Source organism: Rhinolophus sinicus, linkage group LG01 (assembly GCF_036562045.2).
Source record: "Rhinolophus sinicus isolate RSC01 linkage group LG01, ASM3656204v1, whole genome shotgun sequence".
In the NCBI taxonomy this organism is placed as follows: Eukaryota; Metazoa; Chordata; class Mammalia; order Chiroptera; family Rhinolophidae; genus Rhinolophus; species Rhinolophus sinicus.
The window spans coordinates 57409915-57426984 of NC_133751.1; the positions used below are offsets into that span (position 1 = coordinate 57409915).

At 33.5% G+C, this 17070-nt stretch overlaps 1 protein-coding gene across 17 annotated transcripts in view; it reads left to right on the plus strand.

Annotated features, from left to right (window-relative positions):
• The window catches only part of DLG1 (discs large MAGUK scaffold protein 1), a 241560-nt gene that overhangs the window by 58133 nt on the left and 166357 nt on the right, over positions 1 to 17070 (plus strand). For all 17 annotated transcript variants that reach the window (XM_019723532.2, XM_074329838.1, XM_019723561.2 and 14 more), the window contains one exon: positions 16836 to 17000. In XM_019723532.2, the coding sequence (XP_019579091.2) occupies positions 16836 to 17000 (165 nt within the window). The remainder of the gene's footprint in view (positions 1 to 16835; positions 17001 to 17070) is intronic.

The window sequence follows — 17070 nt, forward strand, 5'->3', positions numbered from 1 at the left end:
AAATGTAGATTGCATAGAGGGGAGAAAGAGCTTTTAAACACAACAAACAAAAGAAATATGACCCTGTCTATCCCCTATAAGTGAAACAGTGGTTATGTTACTTTAGTGATGTGATCTATAAAATGTAAAGTTTGCCTTAAAGATAAATGGCTTCTTTATACAAATTATTAAATGGCATAAAGAAGTGATGTATTTTTACCTGATTTCTGCAGTCAAAACAATATATGATTTAAAACCAAGTTGAAAGCAGAAAGAACTTTCTAATGAATGTAATGGGGGAGTAATTACTTATTCTGAAGTATTGTTTTGAATGAAAGCTTTTTCTTAGTTTTTGTAGGACTGAAACTTCCCAATGGATGATATGAAGAGGTCTCCAAAGTACTGGTTAACTAAAAAAATTATACTGAAACAGTTTTTTAAATCCCTTTATTAGTGAATATATTGCTTTTCTGGTCACCTAAGTATCTGCGCCCCCTCCCCCCCAACACACAGTTTAAACTCCTTGCAGTTCCAGGGAATTCTTATTTTCCTAGTGGTATTTCAGTTCTGAAATATTCTAAAATAATAACACGGAAGAGGTTGTGGAAGAAAAAATATGCTGCTTACAGAAACAGATTTTTTACGAATTTGTTTTAACATTTGTAATTGGTCCTTAAAATGTGAACGGATGTAAAATTCATATGCATGGTTTAAATAGCTCAACCTACAGTTTTGTTTTCCCCAACTGTTCAGCCTGCTTTTCCATGTAGTATGCACAACGGATATTTTAGGGAAAGGGTTTTTAATTTTTTAAATAATATTTTTATAGAGTTAACAATACTAAAATTTTCCCTCCTTTTATGTTTAGACAAGTTAAACACCTTATGAAGTATTATAAGATTTTTTAAGAATGCTGTTCTTATCACATAATCAGTTTTAAGAACGTAGCATACCTTTGCTCATAATTAGTCTAATAATCTCCGTGAACTTTGAATCTCTACCACCAACAACTCATTGAACCACTTGAGATCCGGGTGCTATTCATCACAAAATACCTCTTGAGGTTCTTGGTTGCCCCCTGGTGGGAAAATTGAGAAAATATTCTATAGACAATGTCTTACTGTGGTCATAACTTGATATAATTAAAGATAGTTAAACGGTATCTGAGTTATTATACTTACGTATTTAGGAAATCATTAGGTAACCTAATTTAGGTAGTAAAATAATGTTTTTTCTTTAGTTAAACATTTCTGGATAGAATTTTTACAGGCTTTTCCCCAAATTTTGAATTTTGCAGCAGATAGGCTTGACAAAAGACTAAATCCAAAATACAGTTTCTAAGACTACAAGTATCCTAGTTGCATTTTTCATTAATATGTTTTTCTATATTCAAAATTTAACATTTAAAACTTTGTATTTAAGTACAACTAAATTGAAATTAAAATTTTTAATGTGGAGTCAAAACAGAACACTTTTGGGGGGGAAAGGAAAATATTAACAAAAGGGAGAAATTATCCCACAACTTTGGTTAACACATTAGAAATAGCTTGAAATAATAAAGGTAAACAAATCTTTCTAGTGCATAAATATAATACTGGTACTGTACATGTTCAGGAGGTTTCTTTTCTAATACCACTGGTACTTGTAATATCAATTATTGTTTGCTTCCTTAGTTTATAGGTAAACAGCAAGTAATCTACCCATGTAAATTACAAATAACATTTTAAAATAAACATAGTATTTTTATTTATGGCAGTGAACCTTTGAAAAGTAATAAAAATACCACCTGGTTTGTTGGAAATGAAATATCTTTTTTAAAATCAGATTTCTGTGCGATTGGAGCATACCTCTAACTGTACTACTACTTATGAGGCATCTATCCGGGACAGTTAGATTAATACATTATCATGAGGAAGCAATCATCTGTTTACTATATAATCTTAGAGCCTTTAGGGGCTAAGATTATATAGTAAACAGATGATTGCTGTGTGTAGGTGGGCAGGTAGGTAAGTAGGTAGGTAGAGCAGCATCACCAAAAGGTGAGTTAATTTCTAGAATCAGTCTCCAAAAATAGGCTTATTTATCTCTCATCTCTAGTATTAGCACTCAGAGAAAAGACCCTGGGAAATGGTTGGGAGAATGCGGAGCACTTGGATTCTTAATCTGTTGGTCACAAAGCTGTGTAGGATGCGGTTCCTTGGGGTGGATGTTAACAAAAATAAGCAAACTTACAATGCCTCTAAGAATGTGCCAACCCCTTAGCTTAAAATTAGTTATTTCAAAATAGCAGGTGCTGTAAGACCATAGCCTAAGATTACCTGGGAGGAAATTAGCTGTGTTAAGATCAGAAACTTGTGTTTTGTAAAGGAGGTTACATTCTCTTTGTTCTTCCATAATGTACTTTTAAGAGTAGAAGCTCTTAGAAGTTCTTCCTTTTAGTAACTGCCCCTGTGGGAAACTGTTATAAAGCTTTTTGTAATAGAGCATTGAAATGTGTTTGGTTTCAGCAGTTATTAAAGTGAGAGAATCCCAGAGAATTAAAAAGTCAAGAATGTTTCTGTGTCTTCGACCCATGGGAGACAATCCAAGGGGCTAAACCATGGTGATTCTATTTTATTAGAAGAGGTACAGTTCCCTTACAGCTGTGATTCTTGGCCTGGGATATAAGTAGCTTCAGGAACAAACAGGATGAGTTGGTGGATACCAAAAAATAATTGTATAACATCAACTTTTTGGAACATATTTTTAAATAAGGAAAAGAGACTTTAAAATGTTATTTTCTTATTGAAACCTGTGATATATCACTTGAGTAGATTAATGTGTAATTTGTATGGATAATTTGTATAAGTGTAATTGTGCATGTGAAATTCATACAAGGTTTTCAAGAAATATTGTACATGTAGCTGTGACTCCTTGCTATGTTTCCTCATATCTTTAAAGTAATTATTATTTGCTATTAGAAGACATTTAGTGGGAAAGTCTGAGAAAGCACCTCCTTACAAGTACATAATTTTCCACCCCTTCTCCTCCTGTCCCCCCCCCCCAAAAAAAAAGTATCACAGCATAGATTTGAACAGTATGGTCCATTTACTTTACTTAGTTCACTCACACTTAAGGTTGTTTTTGCAAATAATTAAATACTAAACTAACAATAGCTTTAAACAAGTGGGCTATTACGTTTTTCTAATTATAATCAGTTTGGAGGTATAAAGTTGCTATAGCTGCTGACATCTCTGCCTTTCTCTTGGCCTTTGACTCATTGAAAGATGATTGTTAGAACTCCAGCCATAAAAAACAGGAAGAAAAGGAAAGGGGTATGGTTTATAAAGCTCGAAGGCGTCTGCTTGTATTCCATTGATTAGAGCTGTGTCACATGGACTCTCGTAGTAGTAACTCCTAGCCTCTGTATTAGAGAAAAGCAAGGAAAACAGATGGTGGTGTTGGGTGAAGCAACCTACAGTGTCTAACTTAGTGCATCAGAGCAGTATTTTTTACTGAAGTGTGATTAATTTCAGACATGCTGGTAGATATTGCTAATCAAGTGATATATCTGTTTAGCTGAAATAAAGCAGTAAAGTCCAATTGAGGCTCTCTTTTCACTGCTTGCACTTCGCTCCAATCTTCAGAAGCAAAAGTGAACATTGCAAAACGCTATCTTTGCATTAGTTCTGTACACACTGAAGTATAAGGAAAATGTCCGTTTAACCTTAGGTTATGGTATATAGTATCTAAGGCTTCCTTCAAACCAATTTACTAAGCATTAATAGGTGATTTCAAATATTTTTATTTAAGAATACAGTTTCCAAATAGATTTCAAATTGAGAAATACGCTTTAATGAATAATAACCAGTGGAAGACTGCTCATTCTAATTGTATTACAATAATTTTTAACAGTCATTAAAGTTAAATATCTTATGTTAAAATCACAAGCATTCTCTAGTATCTTCTTCTTTGTTCAGATTAAATGTACTTTCTTTTGGCTGTGTTGCCAAACATTGACATTGACCCGATATCTTTTGTGTACTGTTCTATTTTGGAATCCTTTTTTAGTGACTGTATGGTTTCTCCAAAGGAGAATAAGTATTCTTCAGTGACCCTGGGACTCCAGCTAACTCCTCAGTCTTTCAGGATGCTGTATTACACTCCTTTCTTAAAGTGAATGGATTAAAGTAAATAGTTCATGTATTGGTAAATAGTTTCTAGTAACACTTGGTTGCTAGCAATGGGCCCATAATAAGTCTGCAGCTAGAGATAGTTGCTTTTTTATTGTTCTCTTTTATCCATTTAGCTATGTACTATGATATATTAATAATTAGCCTTTTTAATTTCCTTATTTGAAAATCTTGTTTAGGAATGTAGTTTTTTTATGTTCCTTTAAGCATGTAGTTATATATATATATGAAATTTTCTTTTTTACAATTAAGTCACAAATGGAAAACTTGACATAAGTTTTGATAGAATATTTCACTTTAAAACAAATACTACCTGTTTGAATATATAATATTGAATCAGTGGAATTATTTCAGGAAGTTACGACAGGACATATGTCTTTGTAATTTATACAAAGAAAATCATATTCATTGACTCATTCATTCATTCATGCATTTACTTATTCAGTAATTATTTATTGAGCATTTATGCACTGGAGATATTGCAATGAACAGAGGCCATCCTGCTTTCATGAAGTTTATATTCTAATCATATTTCCTAGTGTAACTTTTCTCCTTTATAGCTATTAATTTAGAAATTCTGTCAGTGAGAATCATAGAATAAAAATTCAGTAGGAAAAACTTTACAGTGTGTATAATTAGTAATTGCTTTTTAAGCTCTCTATTAGTTTTCTAGGGCTACCATAACAAAATACCACAGACTGAGTGGCTTAAACAACAAAATTTTATTTTCTCACTGTTCTTTAGGCTAGAAGTCTAAGATCAACATGCTGGTAGAGTTGATTTTCTCTCAGGTCTTTAACCTTAGTTTGCAAATGGCCATCCTCTTGCTCTCTCTTCTCCATTCTATTTCCTTTGTAAACAGGAACCCCTTGATGTGTCTCAGTGTGTTCACATTTCCTCTTCTCATAAGCACACCAGTCAGATTGGATTATCATACCCTAATGGTCTCATTTTAACTTAATCACATCTTTAAAAGTTCTATCTCCAAATACAATATAGTCACAGACTGAGGTACTGGGACTTACAAGGTCTGACAATTAAGTTCGCGAACTCATCCTGGAAAAAGTGCTACATACCTCATTCCTGAATATCACTATGGTCACCTTCGAAGTACTCCCCTTGGGAAGCTATGCACCGACATCAGCACCTAGTCCACCCTTCAAAGCAATTTGGGAACTCTTTTTCTGGAATAGTCAACAGAGCTGTTGTCGTATTACCCTTGATGTTCTGAATGTCATCAAAATGTCTTCCTTGCAATATTTCCTTTGTCCTTGGGTAAAGAAAGAAGTCATTGGGGCCCGATCAGGTGAGTAGGGAGGGTGTTCCAATACAGTTATTTGTTTACTGGCTAAAAACTCCCTCACAGACAGTGCCGTGTGAGCTGGTACACTGTTGTGATGCAAAAGCCATGAATTGTTGGCGAAAAGTTCAGGTCGTCTAACTTTTTCACGCAGCCGTTTCAGCACTTCTGAATAGTAAACTTGGTTAACTGTTTGTCTGTTTGGTACAAATTCATAATGAATAATCCCTCTGATACCAAAAAAGTTTAGCAACATCGTTGCAACAAGTTCACGAACTTAACTTGTCAGACCTTGTAAGGCTTCAACATACGAATTTAGGGGGACACAATTTGACCCCAAACAAGGTTTTTATTAATTAAGGAATAATTAACTTCAAAGTTCCACAAGCATGTGAGGGAAGTTTTGAATGTAAAACTTTTATGATAGATCACATTCTTGGAAAACATTGTATTACAAAGTTTACTAAGCCTTCATAAACTTAGTTTGAACATAATCTGTCAGTGGGTATCGCCAAATGAATAAGTAAGGGTTCTGTGATTTAGGAATACTCAATTTTAAAATTACTTAAATTTTTTAGATTAAGAAAGGCAGTATAGCCTCTGCTTCTCCGCTTGACCACCTTATGCTTATTCACTACTACCAAAGAAAAAAATAATTTGAGCATATGTTTGGGAATGGAAGGTAGGAAAGAAGACAGAATCTTTTGGTAATCTGAACTTTAATTTCAACAGTGCTCTCTGTACACATGCATGTGTGTGTATTTGTATGATCTGAACACATGTATGTGTGTATTTGTGTGTTCAATGGCGACTTGTGTTTGAACTAACATATGTCTCAGGTACATTGTGTTAAGTGGACTTTTTATGGGTTGGCTTTGGGAACCTAATCATAATTTATATTGTTACTTCAAGTTGTTTTAAATAATCGAAAGTATTGATATTTTGGAATATGAATATTCATCAATTATCAATTGGGATCTGTCTCTATTAAAAACATAGTAGGCGGCAGCAGAAGTCGTAGTTCCTTATTACTTATTAGTTCTACAGAAGTAGAAAATAATAACTTTTATTTGACAGTATGTTTTGAGGAGTGTGAAGCAAGTTGGCTGTATTTTTTGGACTTAAGGTCTAGGAGTGGGTTTGTTCCAATAGTACAGCTGTGTTTTTTAAAAATACAAATCCTATTTTAAGCTACTCTTGGCATTTGTTGGAATTAAAAAACGTGTAAAAGAAATCTTCCCTTGAATTTCGTAGACATTAAGAGATGTGATACACCACTGGGAGCGCCTGGCAGAATTTTATTTTGAGTGATCCTAAGTTTGGTTTTAGAGAAATAAAAAAATCAATGCGAGGTGACAAACTTCACAAATTTGAAATATAAAGTAAGTTATGATTGTCATAAATTCTGTTGACAACATTTCACATGTGTTATCACAACCGGTAGCTGGGAAAATTAAGGACATCCTATGTGACTACTGGGAGAGGACTCTAGAAGTTTGATCCTGGTTCCCCCAGACTTCGCCCCATGTGCGTTTTACCTTTGTTGATTTTTGCTTTGTATCATGTCACCATAATAAATGATAGCTGTGACTACGACTATATAATTGGTGTCATAAATGCTTCTTGCAAAGCATTGGACCTGGGGGTGATCTTGGGAATTTTTCATCCAGACAGAAAGTTGAAAATTTTAAATTTCCAAAACTTCAACAACAACAAAAATCTACAAAGGTGGCATCTAAAGGATGAGGCAACAGTGACTTCTTTCAAGACAGAATGGATTTTATTCCAAATATAAAAAAGTAAACTTCCTCTTTGTTACGTGGAGAATCTTAAGAAAAAACAAGAATTATGAAGAAGCAATCCTTGCTTAAAAACCCACACACTCAAACTGGAATTGGGTTCATTAAGCCCTAATGGTATGCCAGAAGTTTAGAAAGTGTAGTTTCTTAGTCATTTGCATGCCATATAAAATTTGTGTTTATTAAATACAGAATAAATACAAATTAATGTGTAAGAAATATGTGTTAGATGTGAAGAATCTGTGCATAACATTAAGAATAATCAAAGAATATTACTAAGTCTTTTAAAAGTCCTCTGTGCGCCCCCATCAGAACCCATCCCATTTCTTCCCTATTCAGTAATGATACTTCTAAATTCTGTTTGGAGTTTCTTGCTTTTTTTTTCATAATTCCTAAATAATAAATTGTACGATATTACACATTGTTGAACTACTGGGTAATGATGTAACTGTTCATTTCTTTTGCCTCCTTTTCTGTTGGTTTTTCTTTTGCTTATTGATTTGTAGGAGGTTTTTAAAATACATTCTGGATATACATATATTGTTGGTTATAAAGATTAGGAATACCTTCTCCCAGTCTATGGCTTTGTGGCATTTTTGTCCAAACATTTTTCATATGTTTCGATGATTGGAATCACGTAATTTTCATGTCAAACTACAAGTCTTTTCTGTTAAGGTTTACACATTTCATATCTTGTTTTGAATATTCTTCCACAGCTGGAAATCATAATCTCCTGTATTGTGTTCTAAAAGTTTCATAGTTTTGACTTTCACATTTAAGTCTTTAATCTGCCTGAAATTAATTTTTTATTTCGGTTTGATGTAGGAGGTCCATTTTCTTTTTTGTAATGGCTACCCAATTGTCCTACCCCATTTATTGACAGTTTCTTTCCATTCTCCCAGTGATCTGTATTGTGTCATAAATTTCCATACGTGAGTCTGTTTCTGGATTCGTTTTGTTGTAGTTGTTCTACTCATCAGTTTGTCTGACCATATACTAATATACATTATCTTAATTACTTCAGCTTTAAAGTCATACCTGTTCTAATTGTTGATTTATATATTATTTTGTATTTGTGGATAACGACAACTTTCACATTTTGATTGATAGTGTTAAAATTACTAGCAAGAAAAAGCTGTTCTCATTTATATTCCCACTTATGTTAGAGTTTCTATTTTTCCACACCCTGATCAACACTAAGTATTATCGGGCATTTATATTTTTGTTGATTTGCCCAAATATTAAGTGTCTTTTTTTAATGAGTGGAAGGGTGAACATCTTTTCATATTGTTTATTGGCTGTTTGCAATTCCTTTTTAAATCAATTACTATTTCTTGTTTCTTACTCATTTTAAAAATTGATATGTAAGACTTTATTATACATTAAAAAACTGGCCATTTTATAATATAATTGGGCTTCCCCCTCCCACAACCAGTTCGAGTTTTCTTTATAAATTGGTGGTGTAGAAGTTTTAAATTTTATGTATTCAAATTTATCAGTTTTTTTGTTTTTTTTTGGTTTCTAGATACTGTTCTAAATTAGACTTTGCCATTTCAAGAGTGTAAAATTTTCCAATTTTGTTTAAGTAAGTGTTTGGCTCAGTTCTTTATGTTTAGGTGTATCATCTAACATAAAATTTTTTCTTGTAAGTTATGCTGTAGGAATCCTGAATATTTTTTCCAGAAGTCCATTTACCAAATACTGTTCATTCAGTAATCACTCCCCCACTGATTTAAAATATTATTCTTATCATATTATTAAATTCCCATATATATTTAGTTATGTTGTTGGACACTGCTGTTCAATTGATTTGTTTATTTATGTTTGTGCTGTTGTGCTGTTATCAAGCTTTTAATTATTGAGGCCTTTTAGTACTTCTTTATATTTGATAGAACCAGTTACCTCTCATGACTTTTTAATTCAGAATTTTCTTGGCTTCTCACATGCTAGTTTTTTTCCAATGATGATTACTAATAACTTGTCAAGTATTCTCACCCATATTGATATTTTGATTGCAAAGACATTGAATTTATGGACTTTTTTGGGGGGAAATTCACACTGTTAAAATATTGGACCTTTATCTAAGAACAACTGTGGTTTTCATTTGTTCAGTGTTCCTTTATTCCCTTTGGTAAAATTTTGAAGTTTTCTTCATAGAGATTTGAGTCCTTTAAGTTTAATTCAAGTTCTCTCTCTGTTGTTGTTATTGTTGTAAATGGGATCTTTTCCAGTAGATATCCAGAAGCTTACCAGTTTTATTGAGGTATAATTTTTGTTCAGTAAATTCTATCCATGTAAAGTCTAGAATTTGATTAGTTTTTATAGCTGTAAAACCCCTGTAGAACCCTGCTACAATCCAATTACAGAATATTTTCCTCACTTGAAAAAGATTCTTTGTTCATTTTTGCATTCCAGTCAACCTTCCACTCCCCACCAGATACCAATCATCTGCTTTTTTGTCACTATAAATAATTTTACATTTTCAAAAACTATACGAGTGGATTTATACTGCAGTACTCTTTTTTTTTTCTTTTGCCTTTTTTTCTAACTTTTATTTATTTTAAGTGTATTTTTCCAGGACCCATCAGCTCCAAGTCAAGTAGTTGTTTCAGTCTAGTTGTGGAGGGCGCAGCTCACACTGGCCCATGCGGGGATCAAACCCACAACCCTGGTGTTACAAGCATCGTGCTCTAACTAACTGAGCTAACTGGCCACCCCCTATACTGTAGTACTCTTTTGTGTCTTACTTTTTTAAATTCAGCATAATTCGTTTGAGCATCACTGAGGTTGTTGTTTGTGTCAGTGGTTTGCTTCTTTTTATTGCAAAAGTATATTCCCCTGTGTGGATATGTTACATTTTGTTTCTTCATATCTGTTGATGGACATTTGGAATGTTAACAGTTTTTGGATATTGTGAATAAAGATGCTATGAACCTTCATGTATAAGTTTTTATGTAGACATAGTCTGTTTTTATTTCTCTCGGATAAGTATCTAGTGATTGTTTTCAAATTCTAGCAGTGTCTGAGAGTCCCAGTTGCTCCACATTCTCATTAACACTTGCCTTTTCTTAAAAAAAATAAATAATGATAATGATAATAATAAACATTTTAGTGGGTATGCAGTAGAATCTCATTATGGTTTTATTTTGCATTTCCTTGATGACTTGTAATGTTGAGCATCTTTTCCTGTTTGACTTAATATCTCTTCTTTTGGGGAAGAGATACAGGTTTAATTGTGTTCCCTTCAAAAAAGATACTGTGGATTCCCAACCCCTGGTACCTCAGAATGTGACCTTATTTGGAAATAGGGTCTCTACAGAATTAATCAAGTTGAAATGAGGTCATTAGGGTGGACGCTAATCCAGTGTGACTGGTGTCACATAATAAAAAGGGAAATTTGGACAAAGAGACAGGCACAAAACAAGAATGCAACATGAAGATGAAGGCAGATATCTGGGTGATGCATCCACATGCTGAGGAATGCCCGAGAGTATCAACAAGCCACCGGAATCAGGAAGAGAGGCATGGAATAGCTTCTTCCTCACAACCCTCAAAAGGAAGCAACTCTGCTGACACCTTGGTCTCAGACTTTTATTTTCCAGAACTGTGAGATAATAAATTTCTGCTGTTTAAAAACCACCCAGTTTGTGTACTTTTTTACAGTTGCCTTAACAAACAAATACATAAAGTGTTATATAAATTGGTTCCGCACTGTAAAAAACTGGGTTATCTTCCTGTTACTGAATTATCAGATATCTTTATATATTCAGATGTGAGTCTTTTATCAAATCTATTTATTACAAATATTTTCTCTCATTTTGTAGTTTGCCTTTTACTTTCCTTAGTGGTGATTTTGGAAAGCAAGTTTGTTTGTTTGTTTTGTTTTAATTAAAGTTTATTGGGGTGACCATGGTTAGTCAAGTTACATAGGTTTCAGGTATACAAATCTGTAATACATCATCTATATATCACATTGTGTGTCCACCACCTGGAGTCAGTTCTGCTTCCATCACCGTATATTTGACCCCCTTTACCCTCTCTTTTTCCCCCTTCCCCCTTACTCTGTGGTAACCACTAAACTTGTCTGTGTCTATGAGTTTTTGTTTGTTTCTTTGTTTGTCTTGTTTCTTTGTTGCTTTCAGTTTTATATCCCACATATAGTGAAATCATGGTTCTCAACGTTTTCTGTCTGACTTATTTCGCTTAGCATAATAATCTCAAGATCCGTCCATGTTGTCGCAAATGGGCCTATTTCATCCTTTCTTATGGCAGAATAGTATTCCATCGTGTATATATACCACAACTTCTTTATCCAATCATCTATCGAAGGACTCTTTGGTTTTTTCCTTTATTTTTGGCCACCATAAATAAAGCTGTTACAAACATCAGAGCACACATATCTTTATGGATAAGTGTTTTCAGATTTTTTTGGTAGATACCCAGGAGAGGGATTGCTGGGTCATATGGTAATTTTATTCTTAATATTTTGAGGAACCTCCACACTGCCTTCCACAGCAGCTGCACCAGTCTGCACTCCCACCAACAGTGTATGAGGGTTCCTTTTTCTCCACAGCCTTTCTAACACTTGATATTATTTGTCTTGTTGATGATAGCCATTCTAACTGGGGTGAGGAGATATCTCACTGTGGTTTTTATTTGCGTTTCTCTGATGATCAGTGATGTTGAACATTTTGTCATATGTCTATTTGCCATTTGTATGTCCTCTTTGGAGAAGTATCCATTCAATTCCTCTACCCATTTTTTAATTGGATTGTCTGTTTTTTTGTTGTACAACTCAACAACAGCAACAACAACAAAAAAACAAGCCTTGATTTTTTTCAATAATTATAAGGAATAAAAAAGGATCAAAGAATAACTTACATATTAAAAGGCACTTAAAAGGACAATTTTGTAACAATTTCTTTCCTTTTCAGAATGAACCATTTTTTGTTTTAAATCCTTTCAGAGCCCCCCAAATCATATATGTACATTTATGGATATAAAGATTATATGTACAGAGGATACCAAAAAAATGTGTACACACTTTAAGAAAGGAAAAACTGTATTAAAATTATGCTGTTGGTAACTACTTCAAGCACTTCTTGTAATTGCAGAAGTCAGACATGGCTTGTATTCATCTTTCGTTATTAGTATACATTATTACAATTTTAATACAGTGTTTTCCTTTCTTAAAATGTGTATACATTTTTTGGCACCCTTTGTATATATAGATATACACACACAAATACATATACGTATTGCATATGCATATACATATAATATTTATATATACATACACATATACAAATATACTGTTGCTTTGCTTTAAAATGTTGAAAATGTGTGTATTCGCTTTGAAACATAGTTTTCTCATTCAGTAATCGATATCATCTTTTCCTATTAGAAGTAGGTTTTTACTCACTTTAACTTATACATAATATTTCCTAGGATGACTACCATATTTTATTTAGCCCTTTATGTTTTTTGGGGTGCACATCTGTTTGACAGGCAGCTTGTTTCCAATTTTTGTTTATTCCAAACTATACTCTAGTGAATATCCTTCTACGTGTATCTCTCCCTAAACCATATACTAAGTTGTGGAGTACCTGTAAAGTTTGAAAAGATGGTATCAAGTTTCCTCCCTTATTTCATATCTACTACCCAGGTATAAATAAGAGTACTTAGATTTTGCATCCACTCAATTGAGTGTATAAACTGTGTTAAGTTCTGTAAATATGTTTTATGTTAATTTCAGTCTTACTCAGGATAAAGTTCGGGAATTCTTTTCATTGGTTTTGAAAGTAATTAAGGTATACATGTAAAAAAAGATTTCTTTCGCTAGCTTATGTTGATGTGGGCCTAATTGTTTTCCATGTAATTGTACCATTTCACAGAAGGATGTTATTTTAAAATTGATGCTGGAGGTTGCAGTCAGATTCATAGTTAAGGTTTTAAAAAATATAATGCATGTTGGTCTATATACAACAAATATTTATGCTCTTTAGTGATGCTACCTCTAAGATTAATTCCTAAACATGGAATCAAGGAGTAGAAACATTTTCAGGGCTTTAAAAACATATTGCCAAACTGCCCTCCAGAAAAAGACCTCCACCAGGAATGTGACGATTTATGTCCATTTCTCTGCCTACTGGGATTGTAATTTTTACTGACTAAAGAAGTCGAACATGTTTTTCCTATAAGTGTATTCATCCATTTGTATGCCTTTTGTGAATATTCCTTTATTATTATGTTTGCTGACTAGTCTTTAAAAAAATGATTTATAAAAGCAGCTTATGGTGATTAATAATCCTTTGTTGTTATAAATTCTGTTTTTGCACCTTGTGTGAGTGTTTATGAGTGTGCTAATGGAGGGGGCATATTTTAGTTTGTTTTGGTCTTGTGTTTATGCATACAGATTTGCAGGCTGATTTGAGAAACATGCACTTTTGTGTTCTCCTAGTTCCTATAATTATGATTTCTTCTACTTTTGTATATGGTGTGAGGTAGATTTGGTTTTCTTAAAATTATGGTAATCTTTTAAAAATAGATTGCATAGAATTATATGCATATGTTATGAGAGTAAGAGAGAGAAAAAAGATTCTTTTATGTAAAAGAAAAATACTGTTATCTAATATGTTAATTTTAAGTTAGAATTTGAAAAGGCTGATATTTTTCATTTTGTACAAATGAACTGAATAAGAAAACAGACTAATTTAGCTGAATAACTTTAGCTTTTCATGTTGACGTCACTCAAACAGCTATATCTTCAGAGATAGTATTAAGCTAACACTGGGTGAAAAATTGGCAAATCTAAATTCAGGGTTTTGAATTTCTTTTTTCTTCTTTTGATTTATTATGGTAAGATACATATAACATAAAATTTACCAACTTAACCATTTTTAAGTTTACAGTTCAGTGGTATTAAATACATTGACTATGTTGTGCAACCATCAGCACCATCCATCCCCATCTCTTTTCATCTTGTAAAACTGAAACTCTACACCCATTAAACAATAACTCCCAATTCTTCCTCCCTCCTCCCCCAGTCCCTGGCAACCACCATTATACTTTCTATCTTTGATTTTGACTAAATGTCTCATATAAGTAGAATCATGTATTATTTGTCTTTTTGTGACTGGCTTATTTCATTTAGCACAATGTTCACAAGATTCATCCATGTTGTAATATTCCAGAATTTCCTTCCTTACGGCTGAATAATATTCCATTGTATGTATATACCACATTTTGCTTATCCGTCCATCTTTTGATGGGCACTTGGGTTTCTTCCATGTTTTAGCTGTTGTGAATAACGCTACTATGAACACAAGTGTACAAATATCTATCTCTTCAAGACCCTGCTTCCAGTTCTTTTGGCTGTATACCGAAGTAGAATTGTTGGATAATATGGTAATTGTATCTTAATTTTTTAAGGACCCGCCATATTATTTTCCACACTGGGTGTGCCATTTTATGTTCCCACCAACAATGCACAAAGCTTTCATTTTCTTCACATCTTCACCGATACTTGTCTTCTGGTTTTTGTTGTTGTTGTTGTTTTAATAGTAGCCATCCTAGTGGGTGTGGATAGTATCTCATTATAGTTTTGATTTGTGCTTCCCTAATGATTAGTGATGTTGAGCATCTTTCCATGTGCTCATTGGCCATTCATATATCTTCTTTGGAGAAATGTCTCTACAAGCCGTTTGCCCATTTTTTGAATTGGATTGTTTGTTTTTGGTTGTTGTTGTTTTAGGAGTTCTCTATATTCTGGATATTAATCCCTAATCAGATACATGATTTGCAAATGAATTCTCCCATTCTGTGGGTTGCCTTTTTAATCTGGGACAGTGCCTTTTAATGTACAAATGTAAAATTTTTTTATGAAGTACAATTTGTCTTTTTGTTGTTACCTATGCCTTTGGTGTCATATCCAAGAAATGGCCAAATGCAATGTCATAAAGCCTTTGTGCTACGTTTTCTTTTAAGAGTTTTATTGTTTAAGGTCTCACATTTAAGTCCTTGATCCATTTTGAGTTAATTTTTGTATATGGTGTTAGGTAAGGGTCCAGCCTCATTCTTTTGCATGTGGATATCCAGGTTTCCCACCACCATTTGTTGAAAAGATTGTCTTTTCTCCATTGAATGGTCCTGGTATGCTTGTTGAAAATAATTTGACCATATATGTGAGGATTTATTTTGGAATTTTTTTCCTGTTACATTGGTCTATATTAGTCTGTCTTTATGCCAGTACCAAACTGATTTGATTACTGCAGCTTTGTAGTAAGTTTTGACATGAGACGTGAGTTCTCTAGCTTTGTTCTTTTTCATGATTATTTTGGCTATTCAGATCCCTTGAGATTCCACATGAATTTTCAGATGGATTTTTCTATTTCTGAAAAATAAAAAAAGTCATTGAGATTTTGATAGGCATTGTATTGAATCTGTAAATTGCTTTGAGAAATATTGACATTTTAACGATATTAAGTCTTCTAATCCATGAACATGAGATGTGTTCCTTTTATTTCTGTAATCTTTAATTTCTTTCTGCCGTTTTATAGTTTTCATTAAACGTCTTTTACCTTGTTGGTTAATTAAGTTCATTCCTAATTACTCGCTTTGATGCTATTGTAAGTGAAATTATTTTTGTAATTTTCAGATTGTGTGTAGAGATGCAACTGATTTTGTATCCTGCTACTTTGCTGAGCTCATTAGTTCTAACAGTTTTTTTTGCTGAGTCTAGGATTTTCTATGTGTAAGATCATATCATCTGCAGAAATAATTTTACTTCTGCCTTTCCAATTTGGATACCTTTCATTTCTTGCCTTATTGTTTTGGCTATAACTTCCATTACTTGGTTGAATAGAAGTGGTGAAATTGACCAAGATTAATCTCGATTTACTATCTAAGTTTCCCCTGGAAGTTGCAAACCTTTAACAGACTCCTGAGTTCCAAAATAGTTACACCAGACAGATTCTTTTTTTTTTTTTTTAAGATTTGTTGGGGAAGGAGAACAGGATTTTGTTGGGGAACAGTGTGTACTTCCAGGATTTTTTCCAAGTCAAGTTGTTGTCCTTTCGATCTTAGTTGAGGGTGCAGCTCAACTCCAAGTCCAGTTGTTGTTGTTAGTTGCAGGGGGTGCAGCCCGCCATCCCTTGCCAGGAGTCGAGGAGTTGAACCGGCAACCTTGTGGTTGAGAGCCCACTGGCCCATGTGGGAATCGAATCGGCAGCCTTCAGTATTAGGAGCATGGAGCTCTAACCGCCTGAGCCACCGGGCCAGCCCTACCAGACAGATGCTGCCTGTGCAATTGTTGTGTAGCTGGGGAAACAGATTCCTGATGCTTCTTATTCACTATCTTTCCAGAATCTGAACTATTTTTAATAACCTAATAATTTTATTAAAATATTGGCAGGACTTTAAAATGGAACTCTGTTTCTCTCAGACTTTATGTGTTGAGCCATAGAATAAGCTTCATATAGTTAAATATTATTGAGTATTTGGCTAGGTGTGAAAACCATAATTTGAATTGAACTCACTTTGCTTTTCAGGGCTTCTTCATATTTAACAATTTTCTTTACTTTATAGAAATACCGGTATCAGGATGAAGACACATCTCCTCAAGAGCACATTTCCCCACAAATCACTAATGAGGTGATAGGTCCAGAATTGGTTCATGTCTCAGAGAAGAACCTCTCAGAAATTGAGAATGTCCATGGATTTGTTTCTCATTCTCATATTTCACCAATAAAGGTAAGATAATAATCTTATTTCTTTGAACTATATATTACTTTTGTTATTAGTATAGCTCATGCTCAGAGAG